This window comes from Aplysia californica, unplaced genomic scaffold, assembly GCF_000002075.1.
Source record: "Aplysia californica isolate F4 #8 unplaced genomic scaffold, AplCal3.0 scaffold00289, whole genome shotgun sequence".
Classification (NCBI taxonomy): Eukaryota; Metazoa; Mollusca; class Gastropoda; order Aplysiida; family Aplysiidae; genus Aplysia; species Aplysia californica.
Window position 1 is genome coordinate 807499 of NW_004797559.1, and position 15436 is coordinate 822934.

Sequence of the window (15436 nt, forward strand, 5' to 3'; positions counted from 1 at the left end):
GACACACTCCCAGGTCGTCCCTTCACGTTCTGGGAGTGGTTCTACGCCATCCAAAAACTGACCAAAGAGCATCTCAAAGACCTCTGGATTGACCAGTTAGTAACTTCTTTGCTTAATTTATTTAAATCTTGTTGTCGCTCTTCTTTTCTTCTTCTTCTTCTTCTTCTTCTTCTTCTTCTTCTTCTTCTTCTTCTTCTTCCTCTTCTTCTTCTTCTTCTTCTTCTTCTTCTTCTTCCTCTTCCTCTTCTTTTTCCTCCTCCTCTTCTTCTTCTTCTTCTTCTTCTTCTTCTTTTCTTCTTCTTCTTCTCAATCAGTCAATTAATCGGTGAATTTATTCATCAGCCAATAATGAATCAGTCAATCTACCAATCTATCTAATTTTCAATCAGTGAAAGGCTTTGTCAATCAATTTATAAGTCAGTGAATGAAAGATTCAATCAATCAATCTATAAGTCAATCAGTGTATGAATTCATAAAATAATATCTGTCAGTCGATTAATTCATCAGTCAATGAATCGATCAATCGATCTATCTATCAATGAGTCAATGAATAGATCCATCATTCAATGAGTCAATCAACCAATCCATCTATCAGTGAGTCAATAGATCGATCTATTCATCAGTGAGTCTGTCGATGAATCGATCGATCTATCAATTAGTTAAATCAACCGATTTATCTATCAATGAGTCTATCACTTATACACCCAGGGCAATCATCGGCTTCGTCAGCAAGGGTCACGCTCAGGAGTGGCTGAGCAACAAACCGCTGGGCACGTTTCTGCTACGCTTCAGCGACTCAGAGATTGGAGGCATTACCATCGCTTGGATAGGTCTGTCTTTTTTAGCTCGTCCTTGACCAGCTGTTCAATTTGTCGCCTTCATTTATCATTGTCGTATGTCAAATTACGAGGTTTTTAGAAGCACAAAATCTGTTTTATTTTATTTCGTTCAGAAAACTATCTTTACACAATTTCATTCTAAATCTTTTACTATTTTAAGCAGAGGAATAAAACTAGGACCAGTCCATGCGCCCCATCAAGCTCTACAACATACTTGATTATCTTCATTTTTTTTCAAAATTTTGACATACTACATTGTTGAATGATGGCTATGATGTGTACTAAGCCCAAAATTATTTTTAGAATTTTCATTGCTGTTTCTTAATCTGAGGTATCGGTTTCAAGTGCTCAAGAAATATTTGGTCAAAATTCGAATCCAAAATGTTGGAAAGAGGAAGAAAAATTGCATAATTTAGGAGAAAAAAAATTAAAGAATGAAACCCTTTTCATCTCACTTTCTGGGCGTAGTGCATTTGAACATCTTGTTGAGGTCATGTTTTTACTGTCTAGTGAATTACATGTATATCGATCTAATCGTTTTGGTGAATTATGTCTCTGTCTTTTTGTCTGGATTTGTATGTCAGTCCTTTTTTGCTCATGTTTTTACTGTCTGGTGAATTTCATGTATGTCGATCTTATTATTTTGGTGAATTATGTCTGTCATATTTTCTGTGTTATTATGTCTGTCTTTTTGCTGGTGTTTTTAACTACCTTGTTAATGACTTGGTTTTAACTTTCTGGATAGGGGTGTCTTTTTGCTCGTGTTTTTACTGTCTAGTTCATTTGTCTCTTTGTTTGATAATGTCCGTCTTTTTGCTTGTATTTTTACTGTCTGGTGAATTATGTCTTACTGTGTGGTGAATAGTGTGTCTTTTTTGTCATATTTTTACTGTCTAGTTAATTATGCCTGTCTTTTTTATGATATTTTTACCGTCTAGTTAATTATATCTGTCTTTTTAATTTTATTTTTTCTGCTTGGTTAATTAGGTCTGTCTTTTTTATCGTATTTTTACTATCTGGTTAATCATGTGAGTGGGTTGTTGGCGGGTGCTCTGGTGTGGTTTGCTTCTTTTTTCCTATCAAACATCTATCGTCCTTATCTCCCCTTCTTCTTTTTTATGTTTGTTACTGTCTTGTAGCACCTCTAATCTTCTGGCGCTCATATGACCTTATGCAGTTGCGAGCCTCGTAAAACCTCTACTAAAACTAAACTAATGGCGCTCATATGAGCTTATGCAGTTGCGAGCGCCGTAAAACCTCTACTAAGCTAAACTAATAGATAAGCGCCAAGGGGTGTATGTCAACAGAGAAGTCCTTACAGGGAATCAGACTTACTCTGCTCACCTCTGTAGCATCAACAGCACAAAGTCTGCTTCGACTATCAAGGCACCCCGGAAATAGTGGGTTTGACAAACATACAAAAGAGTTTGACAAACATACAAAAGAAGTAGAGGAAAATGACAATAGTAAGGATTAGGAAAGAAAAAGCTACAATTCCCTGTTGTAGATCAGGCACAGTTTTGAGCGTGACATTGATGAATCAGCCCATTTACAATTCTGCTGTGCTTGAACGAGAAATGTCCCCCCTTTGGGAATGGCCTAAAGACACTTCTGTCAGTGGCACCGCCCGGGGGAGGGGTCTAAACTAACTAAATCATGTCTGTCTTTTTGCTTGTGTTTTTCTTGTCTGGTGCAATATGTCTGTTATATTGTCTGGTAAAAATCACCAAGAGCTATAAACAAAAAACAAAAAACTGTCCCATTATCAAGACAACATGCTGAGTCCTTCAGCCTTTTCTGGAAAAGTCTTCCACCCCCCGCCCCCCCTCCCTCCCCTATTTGTTCCCACCTTTAAAGTATGGGTTATTTTTCTCCTAAAATTTGGGTTATTTTTTCCTCCAAATGTCTTGTTTACTTCACGGCGCACCGGCAGTGGAATTTTAGTCGTAGCGGGGGGGTTCCCCGCCGAACGCCTTATCACGTCGAGGTCACGGGAGTCAGCTCCCTGTCACTCCTTGTATTTATGGTAATTATCATTTAATGCACCCAAAGCACGCATTTCTGCTCTTGAGACCCAAAAAACAACGGACATTGTAACTTGTCTGGTTATTTCGTTAGACGCGCTGAAGTCGGCAATGCTAAATTGTAAAAAAAATTTGTACAAGTGGGGATGAAAAAAAAATTAATATAAAATAAAAAGCACAACAAAAACTGTCAAACTTTTGGAACATGAACGACCAAGCATTGGTGCAGATACTCAGAAAAGATGGTATCTGCGTATATTCTAGGAAGCCGTAATTTTGCAACTTTATCCATCCGGCACACAATTCGCTATGAAGTTATTCCTCCAAATACAACTTTATGTGTCGAACATAATCGGGAATATTCACACATTTTCTCTAAAGTTTATCAAAATTACCCTGATGTCTCTCTATGAAAAAGTGCAAACTGATTTTAGTGCCAGAATACATCTACAACAATGTAATACACGAACAGTAGGTTAAACTCCATAAATTATTCCTTATTGTTTTTTAAGCGCTAGATCTAGGTTTTGTAAGTTGATTGAATAACAGGGATGACTCCTCGTATATGTTTGATTGTATTATACGAATAATTTCTAGCTTTCCCCTGACACTGAATCAGCACCTGGCTTTTCCAGCTTTTTATTTTCGTTTCTATCTCTATTTGCAATAACTGACAATGTTCTGATTTCTTTACATTCATAAGTGTCTGCGCATATGTCCGACAAAAATCTAAGAATGAATGTTAACTGTCGTTATTTTTATTCCATACAAGAAGTTAATCTCTACCCATGTATTAACAAACTATTGTGTTTTTTAAAAAATCGCACAATATATCTTTCTTAGTTGTATGCAGGCTGCCACAGACACAGCATGATTCATGAACAAACACAGAGTAACTTTCTCTTGTTTAATGGTAGAACAAGAGCTTACTTAGTGTCTTTAGTTAAAAAATGCTGATGTGCATCTTTCTTCTCTTATAACTTGTCTATTACGAGGGCTGTCCCACGGAAAACCGGAATTTGGCTGTAATTTGAAAACTTCAATATTTTCACATTCTGTAAACGCACACTTGTAGAACAATCATTCAGGAATTTCCCGATTGAGCACCATGAGCATCGCACAAACCAAACGAACACAGCAGTTCTCCAAAGATGGCTACCCCTTTGGAAAATTGGTCAAGGGTAGAAGTGAGGTCTCATTCGGTTTCTGACCACTAAAGGTCCCAAACCTATATATAGAAATACACACCGAAATAAAGTCAGTTTACAGGAAAAAAGTAATGACAAAGTTACATATATATGAGTGGTGTAGTAAGTTCAAAGCCGGGCATCGCCTAAAAATTCGTGGAATTTCCGAGTCGCTAAACATTTCAAAGTCGACTGTCCATAGGATAGTGTTTGATGAGCTGCACTATGGAAAGGTCTCTTCTCGAAGGGTCCCAAAATAGCTGACAGCTGATCACAATACGCAACGTGTTGAAATGTTTCAGACTTTGTTGAATCATTGTCGCCAAGCTGTCACAGTAGTCATGAACGCATTTGGAGACCTCCAACAATTATGATAAAGCATTCCTTAGAAGTATTATTACAGGTGATGAGACTTGGATACACCACATGACCCCTGAGACGAAGAGGGATTCGGTGGTTTGGAACCAAACATCTTCACCTCCCCCCGAAAAAGTTCAGCCATCGGTGAAGAAATTCAAGGCCACGGTTTTCTGGGATGCTAAGGGTGTTCTGCTTCTTGACATTCTGGAACTAGGATAAACTGTTAATGCTAACAGATACTGCCAGACTCTTGATAAGTTGAGAGAGGTTGTGTGCCAAAAAAGACCAGGCCAGTTGTTCAGCGGGGTCATTTGGCAGCGTGACAACGCAACGCCACACACCGCAAACACTACGAAAGACTGGATCCAAAGGTTCGGCTGGGCAGTTCTGCCACACACCCCTCATAGTCCTGATTTGGCCCGTCAGATAATCACCTTTTTGGACCAATGAAACGCCGTATTTCTGGACAGCGATTCACCAACGACGAAGACCTTGTGGAAGCCATGAAAGATTGGCTGAAATCCCTTGTCAAAAATATTTTCAGGGAGGGTATCTTCTCCCTGATCCATCGATGGGGAAAATGCGTCCAGGGGGATGGTGATTACATTGAAAAATAAAGCACATATTGAAGTATGATGTGTTACTTTTTTATTAAAATAGGACAAAGATTGTTGCTTTTATGGACCTTTTCCAGTTTTCCGTGGGACAGCCCTCGTACTACTCGCGCAGATTTAAGATTTTTACCGTAGTAAAAGACATGATATTCGTAGTCAGTTTAACACAGATTTGGGAGAGATCTGTCGTGCTTTTTTTTAATAAACTATAATTTATTCATAAGTATGTAACTGAAATAGGACAAATTGGGTACTCTTCAAACGCTTATCAGGAAATAAAACTAAGGCACAGAAATTAACCATTCTAACGCAGAATAAATCTCAAGACATTGAGCTTTTAGAACCTGCGCGTAATGGTTTGCGGTGTGGAATGAAGAAGAAGTTATATCGTTTCAAACGTAGACAAAAATGCGAACTTCTTAACCGACAGCGGCAAAGTCGCTTCAGGGCTCCTTAACCCAGTGACCCCGAGCCGGGGAGCTGCGGCGGGCTACTGAGTCACGCTAACTAAAGGTAACAGAATCGGGCGAAAAGTGACTTGTTCTCCTAAAATTTTGTTTGTTTTTTTCTCCATAATTTGACCCTTTTTTGGTTGTTATTCTCCAACAATGATGTTGTCTCCCTCTCAACCCGGGTTGGCCCTCTTAAATGATCTGTCTCAATTGTGTTGATCGGGGTATAAAGGCACAGATATTAAAATTTTGTTTTAATATCCCAGCTGCTGAGATTCGATGATGGGACAGAAGTCTTCTGTAAAACATTACCAGTTGGTTTATAACAGGAAAATGAAAATGTGTGATCAGCAAATCTGTCTACCTCCTCAGGTGAGAGACAAGGGGTTTGGAACCTGGCGCCTTTCACCACTAAAGACTTCCACATCCGTGGGTTGGCCGACCGCGTCAAAGACTTGAACAGTTTGGTGTACCTGTTCCCCAGTAAACCAAAAGATACGGTCTTCTCCAAATACTACACTTCTGCTACTGGTATGTTTTTGTTAGTTATACAGTCGAAATGCAGGTGCTTGGCGGGTGCTCTGGTGTGGTTTGGTACTTCTTTCCTATCCTTCTTTCTATTTGTTACTCTTTTGTAACAACCTAATCTTCAGCACTTATATGACCTTATTGTGTTGCAAGTGTTGTTAAATACAGTCAAACCTGCTGTAACAACCACCCTGTATAAGACAATCACCTGTACAAACTGACTCGTACCATTTCATCCCCAGACTTTGCTTTTTTTTTTAACATTATAATGACAGTGTGTGTAAGACATCCACCTGTCTAAAATTGCCACTTTTCTCCTCAACAACAGGTGGGCATTTTAGGCAACTTCAACTATATTTCATTAGAGTCCAAACCAGAATCTGTGGTATGGCGGTTAGTGGTGGACATATAATATCGAAATATTAATATATAGATATTTTTACACTTATCGATATCGTATCGAAACAGTGAGAAAAATATCGATATTTCGATATTTTCATTGGGGGGGTGAGCGAAAGAGACAAAGAGATAAATGTATATCTACTTGGAAACCTCATTGATTTTTTGTTCCCCCGCACAAAAGAACACACGAAAATAGAAGACAGCTGTGTTTCACGCGTCAATGTTTTGGAAATATCGACCAGACTCGATAATTATCTATATATTTGATGACGAATTTCAATTTATGGATAATAATTTTGTAATATTGAAAAATATCCATATATATTTCTTGAGAAAAAAATATCGATATTGTATCGAATTCGATATTGGTGATATGGCCCATCACTAGTGGCGGTTATGTACTTCACTCAGGAGCCCAGAGTTCAATTCTAGAGTGGAGAGAAAATGCTAATTGAGTATCTTGATCTTTCTTCCGGGAAGTTGTATCCCTCTCAGCCCAGGTTGGCCCTGACAGGTAGGGTCAGAAGTTTTCTTCTGAAATTATCTAAAATTATGTTGGTGGGGGTGTAAAAACATGTACATTTAAAAACAAAACAAAAAAGTTCAGCCTCCAACTGTAATCGTGTATCCACCAAATTCGGTCAAAAACTATTTTAGGCTTTAAAGATACTAATTTCTCTCTTATTATTTTCCGGAATTGTTGAAAACTGTACAGTGTTCTTTTTTAGCTTATTATAATAGATCTATCTCCAAATTGTAAGTCTGGAGTTTAGTCTTAAAAAACAATTTGTCCTGTTTTGAATGAGATTGAGTCATTCATTCCACCTGGTAGTTCAAAACACAGCGCACATTTCTGCCTTTGTCTGGTGTCGATATCTTAATAATTGAGGCAGGGAAAATGTTTTGAAGATATTCAAAGCGACTGGCTGTTGAGAGAGGCGAAGGTATGTTTTTGTGGCTGTCCTGAACATTTTTTTTCGCAACTGGATGTGCTGTCTTTGTAAATAAAACACCAGAGTTATGGTGGAAAATAACATTATTTCAGACAAAAGAACTTTTTTACCTAATTTAGGGGATGCATGATTATATGTGGGCAATTCTCCTGAAATCATGGAACTTTTAGCTACACTGATATCAAATTTTAAATTCCAGCCAAACCGCTACCTCTGTTCTCTCCCTCTGTTGTTTCATCTGTCTGTCTTACTTTTTCCTTTGCTTTAAATGGCTGTTACTTTGTCCATGTACTTATAATTCCTCACACAAACAAACAATAAAAACCAAACAAACAAAAATGTGTGTTGTTACTTGTGACCTTCAGCCTGACCTACCTTGTTTATTTTGTTGGGTTTTTAGTGTGCATGTCTGTTTATTTTCAACCATGACCCAATTTTGCATTTGGTTATTTGTGACCCCTGATCTGACCTAGTTTTTCGTATGTTCTTATTTCCAGAACAAGTGAGCAACGACGGCTATGTTAGACCACAGCTGAGAACCACAATTCCAGAGTGAGTGAAGGATTGTGTTCTGTGTGTGTTTATCTGTTTTGTGTGCGTGAAAACCACTATTTCAGAGTAAGGGAAGGATTGGGTTGTGTGTTTGTTTATCTGTTTGTGTGTCTGTGTCAGTGTGTGTGAAAACCGCCATTCCAGGGTGAGTGAAGAATTGCGTTGTGTGTGTGTGTGTGTGTGTGAGTAAACCTCTGTCCCAGAGTGAGTGAACGGTTGTGTTGTGTGCGTGTTTGTACGTGTGTCTTTGTCTGTGTGTGAGAAAAGCACCATTCCAGAGTGAGTGAATGATTGTGTTGTGGTTTGTCTGTGTGTCTTTATTTGTTTTTGTGTGTGTGTGAAAACCTCAGTTCCCAAGTGAGTGAAGGATTGTTTTGTTTGAAAATCACCATTCCTGAGTGATTGAAGGGTTATATGTGAGGCGTCGTGGTGAAATCAGGCGCTCGTCAAAATAATGAAATTGAAAAAACTAGCATTTTCAATCTATTTGGAAATTTTAATTGAATTTTGAATTTTTAGCTCAAGACCTTGTATGTCCATTTAAAAACACGTTGCTGTTTGGATTTTTTTTTTAAGAGTTGACAAAAGGCATGCAAATGGTAAATTTACAGTTTCCAAGGGCTCTCAAGCTTTGGAAATCACTAAACTTTGGTGGTCATTTTCTCATTAATTTTGCCTCTGAAACCGAGCAACCCTTACCTCCTTCAATCTAAAATATCTCGACTTCTATTCAAGATAGACTGGAATTTTTTTCATCAAAAGACAGACAAATGAACAAGCTTTACGATGGTAGCAATAACTCCATATGGCAAAAAATTGACGAGCTCCTGATTTCACCACGTCGTGACACATATTGTATTGTGTGTGTATTTGTCTGTGTGTTTATATCTGCCTCCCAAGTGATCTAAACTGTGTTTATGGGGGTGTACAAACATCATACCTTAGAGCATGCATCAGAATAACATGGAGTGTGTATCTAGCTTAAGATTATTAGTGTTTATATTGCTGCTTATTTATATTATGGATGTGATTGTGTGTGTGTGTGTACACATGGTGAAACACCAAACCAATGTGCCAGGATCTGGACAATAAAGATGTATCTTATCTTGTCTTATGTTACATTTAAAACAAAAACAACAAATTTTTTTGTTGTGTAATATGATAACTACTGTGCAGGTTGTTGGAGGATGCCACTGATAGTTCCTGTTTCTCTTCTGTTGCTTTTGTCTGTCTGTCTTGCTTCTTCCCTGTACTGTATGGCTGTCATTATGTCGATGTGCTTCTCTATACTCAAACTCACAATTTCTCTGGTGTGGTTTGCTTCTTCTTTCCTGTCAAACACCTATCGCCCTTATCTCCTCTCCTTCTTTTTTATGTTTGTTACTCTCTTGTAACATCTCAAATCTTCTGGCGCTCATATGACCTTATGCAGTTGCGAGCGCCGTATAACCTCTACTAAAACTAAAAAGAACTAAAACTCACAATGACTATCTATCTGTCTTGCTTCTTCCCTGCTTTTATAAAACTGTCTTGTTGTCAGTGTGCTCCTCTTTACTCAAACTCAAGCCATCAACAACTATGTCTTGCTTCTTCAAATCTTCCCTGCATTATATGGCCTTCATTGTGTTGATGTGCTCCTCTTTACTCAAACTCAAACTGACTGTGAATCTGTCTTGCTTCTTCCCTCACTATATGACCATCACTGTACCAATGTCCTTCTCTTTTATTCAAACTGAAACTCAAGCTTACAAGGACAACTTTTGTTTTCACAGCGAGTTCAACACAATTGCTGAGTCAGAGATGCACCCTCTCTCTCCTGACACGCCCGCATACGTCCATAATCCAGGCTCTGTACATAGCACCGTCACAGACATGGATGAGTGAGTGTCTCTGTCTGTCCGTCTGTCTGTTTGTCTGTCTCTCAATCAGTCTGTCTGTTTTTCTGTTTGTCTATCTCTCAATCAGTCTGTCTGTTTTTCTGTTTGTCTGTCTCTCAATCAGTTTGTCTGTCTCTCTCGTCACTTGGTTGGTCTTCCTGTCTCTCTGTCTGTCTGTTTTTCTGTTTGTCTGTCTCTCAATCAGTTTGTCTGTCTCTCTCGTCACTTGGTCGGTCTTCCTGTCTCTCTGTCTGTCTGTCTTGTTTGTCCTCCTTCCTACATCCCCATCCCCTTGCTTTTTTTTACTCAAACAAACGAACAAACAAACAAACAAAAGTGACAGTTATTGTGTTGATGTACTTCTCTTTACTCAAACAAATAAACAGTAATTTTGTTCATCCTGTCGTTCCCTGTCACTGCTCTCCCCAACCCTCAATATTGTTCTGTCGTTCATTGTATTCATCTTTCTGTCATTCATTGTGTTTATCTTTCTGTTATACCAGCCTCCCCCTCTCCTTCTATGTTGTTGTTTCGTTCAATAGATTGGTGGAGGGTTAGCAGGTGTTCTTGTATGGATTTTCCCTTTCCTATCAAATATTTATCGTCCTCATCTCTCCTCCTTCTCTTCTTCGCTACTCTCTAACAACACCTCTAATCTATGTGCGTCACTTTGCAAGTTTGCGAGAGAGGGAGAGAGAAAGAGAGAGAGGGGGGGGGGAGGAAGGGAGAGAGACGGAGGAGGCAGAGACAGAAGGAAAGAGAGAGAGGGGATGGGAGAGAGAGGAGGGAGGCAGAGACAGAAGGAAAGAGAGAGAGAGAGGGGATGGGAGAGAGAGGAGGGAGGCGGAGGCAGAGAGAAAGGGAAATAAAGAAAAAGAGAGGGGGGGAGCAAGAGAGCAGAGAGAAAGTTTACGTATGCAGTTACATTATTTTGAAAGAAAAAAGCCTATGAGGCATTTTACCAGTATTTACTGGTGTTGGAGTTTCACAAACGGATGAATCAGTACATTGAAAAGAGATTGAATCGGCAAAACAACTACATAGACCGGGAACAAGTTTATTTATGTGTGTCACTTTGCAAGTTTGCGAGAGACGGGGGGAGAGAGAGAGAGAGAGAGTCAGGGGAGAGGGGAAGGAAGAGTAATGGGGGAGGGGGGGGGAGACGGAGACAGTTCCCCCTATGTTGTTCCGGCACAGTATGAGCATGACATTGATAAATCAGCCCATTAACAATTCTACTGTGCATAAGAAAAATGTAAATATCCCCCCTTTGGGAATGGCCTAAAGACACTTCAGTCAGTAGCACTGCCGAGGGGGGGGGGGGGGGGGTAAACGACTTTTGCTGACATTTGAATGAACAAAGGATTCAACCTTTCTTAATCAATTCATACAATAACTTTTTCAAATGTCCCTTAAAGGCCTTGCAAATCTTACCATAGTGATTTATTATCTTCATATAATTTTCTTACGAAATATAAAAGGGGAAAGGGGATTCGAGAGAGAGGTGGGGAGGGAGGGAGAGAGAAAGTTTACGTGTAACGGTCATGAAAGTGTTTAATTCAACGGGTCATGAAAATGTTTAATTCAACGCAGCAATCACGTAGATTAATAGTGAGATTCTTGTTACTTACGTTTGTACCTGATTTAACGAGGTGAACATACAAGTTTACCAACGATGGAGGAGACGGTCCGCGTACTAGCGTGTCGTGTTAGTACGTGATTCTGAATTATTTTCAAGAGGGTGCATGCTACACCTCACGAACCACATGTATCTCGGTGACTATTAAAGGTATCGAATCCAGATTTTGGGAGAATTTTGAATGTAAATATTGTAAATGGGTTGTATTATTGACCCGATTTCGGGTGATATGTCGGTTACGATAGTATGTTATTCGGGCGACGATATTACATATATAAAATAAATATGAATAAGCTGAGTGTGAAGGGAATATGACCTGGCACGCAGCACGCTGCCCTGATTTTCCCTATTTTGCATTTTCAAAAGTTGACAGGCCTTTAATCTTAATGCTTGTATAACCTATTTGTGTTGCAAGTGCCATAAAACTCTTATTAACCCTTTCGTTGCCAGGGGGTATGTGTTCCTACTGTCAGCACTGATTTTTAACTGAGCCTGTTACCCAGGACAGCAGTCGCATGTCTTGGTGTAAATGGACTCGCAGTCTTGATCTAGCGCTCTCATGACTGTATCGAACCCTGGTCATGACAATTTTCTCACACCTCCCATTCCATGTTTCCCCTTTATCTTACTCTTAATCTCGTAATTTTGAATAACTTGCAAATCTAAGCCAAAAAGTTAGTTTTTTATTTGTCTTTTTAAATTCATTTTGGTGTTTACGTTTTGCGAGAGCTATCGGCCACCTGCAAGGCTACATTTGTGTTTATTGATCGCTTGCAAGCCTAGCAAAGCCTAGCAATAAAGTAATACCAAAATACCAGCAAATTTGGTGTCGATATGCATGTCTTTCATTTCTAAATACAAATCCACATGGTGCTTGTGGCTAAAACTCCGTACAAAGGAATGAAAGATTAGCATGCCGTACATGTAACTCATACGGGCAACCAGGAGCGGCAAATTTTGCCAACTTGCCTGACGAACATGGTACGGCACAGCCAAAAATTACCCATTTTCATGACGTACCAGGTACGTCATAAGGCAACGGAGGGGTTAAAACTAAACCATTCTTCGTGTTCAGCCTTTTGTCATTCATTATGTTCATCCTTCTGTTATTCCCAGCCTCCCCCTGACCCCTCTGGCAGAGATCGACCTGAACGGTATTACAGACTACATCCCAGCCGATATTGACCATATCAACGCCATTAGCGACATGGACGTATCTCAACTGCTGTCTAATACGAACTACAATATCTGAGACCTTCAGCATCAGGGTCGCCTGGTGTCAGAGGGAAAATTAGCGAGAAAATGGCTGCCAAAGTATAGTGACTGTCAAGGCTTGAGAGTCTTTGGAAAAGTGCAAATTTATCATTTTTATGCTTTTGATCAATATTTTTAAATAGATGTAAAAGGTGTTGTACCAAAAAAATTACTTTTTTTTTCATTGATAAAAATTGCCCAAGGGGTAAAAAAAAATTGTTTCTCTGATTTCACTATTTTGACAAGCCCCTGATTTCACCATGATGCCTCAGATATTTGAGACATCTATGTAGAAATGTGTATCTCAACTTGGGCAATTTTTATCTTTCTTTCTTTCTTTCTTTTTTTTTCAACACCTTTCATGTCCATTTAGATACTTTTCAGTGTGGATTTTTTTTTTTAAAGTGAAGGGAAGACGCTTAAAGGGGTTTGGCAGTTACGCACTTTGCTGAGTTCGATTCCCAAACAGGGAGAATTTTTTTCAAGTATTGCGGTTCTTCTCTTGGGATGTTGTATCCCTCTCAGCCCTGGTTGTCCTTGACAGGTAGGGTCGGAAGCCCACTTCCTAAATGTGTCACAACGTGGTGGAGTCAGGGGCTCCTCTGTTTTTGAGCATCTGGAGTTATTGGTATCATCTTAAAGATTTTTCATTTGACCATCTTTTGATGAAAAAAATACACGCCATTCTTGAATAGAAGTTGAGATTTTGCGATTGAAGGAGATCGGTGTCGCGTGGTTTCAGAGGTCAAATTAGCAAGAAAATAGCAGCCAAAGTTTAGTGATTTCCAAACCTTGAGAGTCTTTGGAAACTGAAAATTTACATTTGTTGTGTCTTTAATCAATGTTTTTCAGTAAAATTCACCTAGAAATATGTTTTTAAATGGACGTAAAAGGTGTTGAGCAAAATAAACAAAGAGCAAAAATGGTTAAACTGGAGGAAAAATGGCGGTATCTTCGATTTCATTATTTTGATGAGCGCCTGACTTCACCATGATGCCTCACATTATATCTACATTTTAAAGAAAAAATTTAAAATTTTAAAAATCAACACTTGTAGTTCTCTCCCCTGAGGAGACCAGCGTCTGTGGTGTAGCGGATAGAAGGTATTTTGCTGAAGCACATAGAAGACATGTTTTCAATTCCCTTTTACCGTGTAGCTGTGATGTTAGCCAAATAATGTTTGGTGGCTTGAGTTGAGACTTTTTTGCTCTCGGGCTTGTGGAGGGCGGTTAGTGAGTACTCTGGTGTGCTTTGCTCCATCTTTCCTGTCAAACATCCATTGTCCTTATCTCTCCTCCTTTTTTTATTGTATGTAAAACCTCTATTCTTCGGCACTTATATGACCTATTTGTGTTGCAGGTACCGTAAAACTCGTAAGACTAAAAATAATTTAGGATTTTGACAGGCTGAAGTAATACTCAATAAACTGCGGAAAATTTAGGAGAGTTCCAACCTAATTTTTATAGACTTTTTGAATTTACGTTTGGTTTTCCCATGCTAATGCGACATTGTAGAAACATATCGTCAGTCTGCTTTTCAGACATCCTAAGCTCAGACTTTTGAAAATTTAGTTTTTTCTCTCTTTTTTAATAACATTGTACATTCTTAATTTGTGGTATTGGTTGCATTTGCTAATAAAACCTTTTGTTAAAATTCTAATTCTAATTGTTGAGAAAGGTAAGGAAAAGAATCATGAAGTAAGCACAATTGTTGAAATAATGGGGAAAAAATTCTTTTTGAGCTCAGAATATTTGAACAGCGTGCTGATGATTTGCTCACTTTCACTGTGCTGTATTGTTGATTTCTATTATATTTATTTCTCTTACATCTACCATGCTAGCTTCTGTTTTGTAGCTGTTATGTGCTTTGCTGTTGCAGCATTAAACTTATTAAACTAGAGTTAATTCTCGCGTGAGGAGCATTTTTTCCAAGCATCTCGGTCTTTCTGCTGAGACTTTGTATCCCTCTCTCTGCCCGCGTTGGCCCTGATAGGCAGGGTCAGAAGCCCACCTCCTAAATTATCTAAATTGCATCAATGGAGACATAAAAGCACCAACATTTAAACCAAAAAAAACCCCCACCCATTTATCGTACTGAATTGTTGATTTTTCACTGACCTTTCGAATTGTTGCTGGAATGAATCCTAGTTGATGTAAATATCCTAAGATTGGTCGTGTTAATTGCGTAGCGTTAATATGCATAGAGGGTGAAATGAAAAAAAAATTTGGTGGTTCTAATTAAAGGAAAGCATTTCCCCCACACTATTTCAAACCCCCCCTCACAAACACACACTTACACGCACACTCACACACACGCACAAACTCCCACAAAAGCTCACCCCACCTTGAAAATTTACCAAAGTTTTGACATTTGCTTCTGTGTACTTTCAGAGACTTGAGTTGTTGTTAAACATATGCAAAGACGTCCGTTGACCTTTAAGACATGCTAATGGACGTGTTGTGTTTGACTCATGAGACATACTATTTGATGTGTTATATAGTGTTGTATTGACATAAGACATGCTATTGACCATTTAATATTTGATTCATGTGCTATTGGGCGCGTTACATTGACGCATGAGACATACTATTTGATGTGTTACATAGTGTTGTATTGACATAAGACATGCTATTGACCATTTAATATTTGATTCATGTGCTATTGGGCGCGTTACATTGACGCATGAGACATACTATTTGATGTGTTACATAGTGTTGTATTGACATAAGACATGCTATTGACCATTTAATATTTG

The 15436-nt window shown here is 38.8% G+C and overlaps 1 protein-coding gene across 1 annotated transcript in view; it reads left to right on the forward strand.

Annotated features, from left to right (window-relative positions):
• Window positions 1-12850, forward strand: part of LOC101861517 (signal transducer and activator of transcription 5B) — a gene marked incomplete in the record, with an annotated part of 62081 nt that extends 49231 nt beyond the window's left edge. The window contains 6 exon segments of the mRNA XM_013084387.2: window positions 1-95; window positions 709-830; window positions 5849-6007; window positions 7857-7911; window positions 9684-9791; window positions 12544-12850. Coding sequence (XP_012939841.1) covers window positions 1-95; window positions 709-830; window positions 5849-6007; window positions 7857-7911; window positions 9684-9791; window positions 12544-12679 — 675 coding nt within the window.
• Between the last annotated feature and the right edge of the window lie 2586 nt (window positions 12851-15436).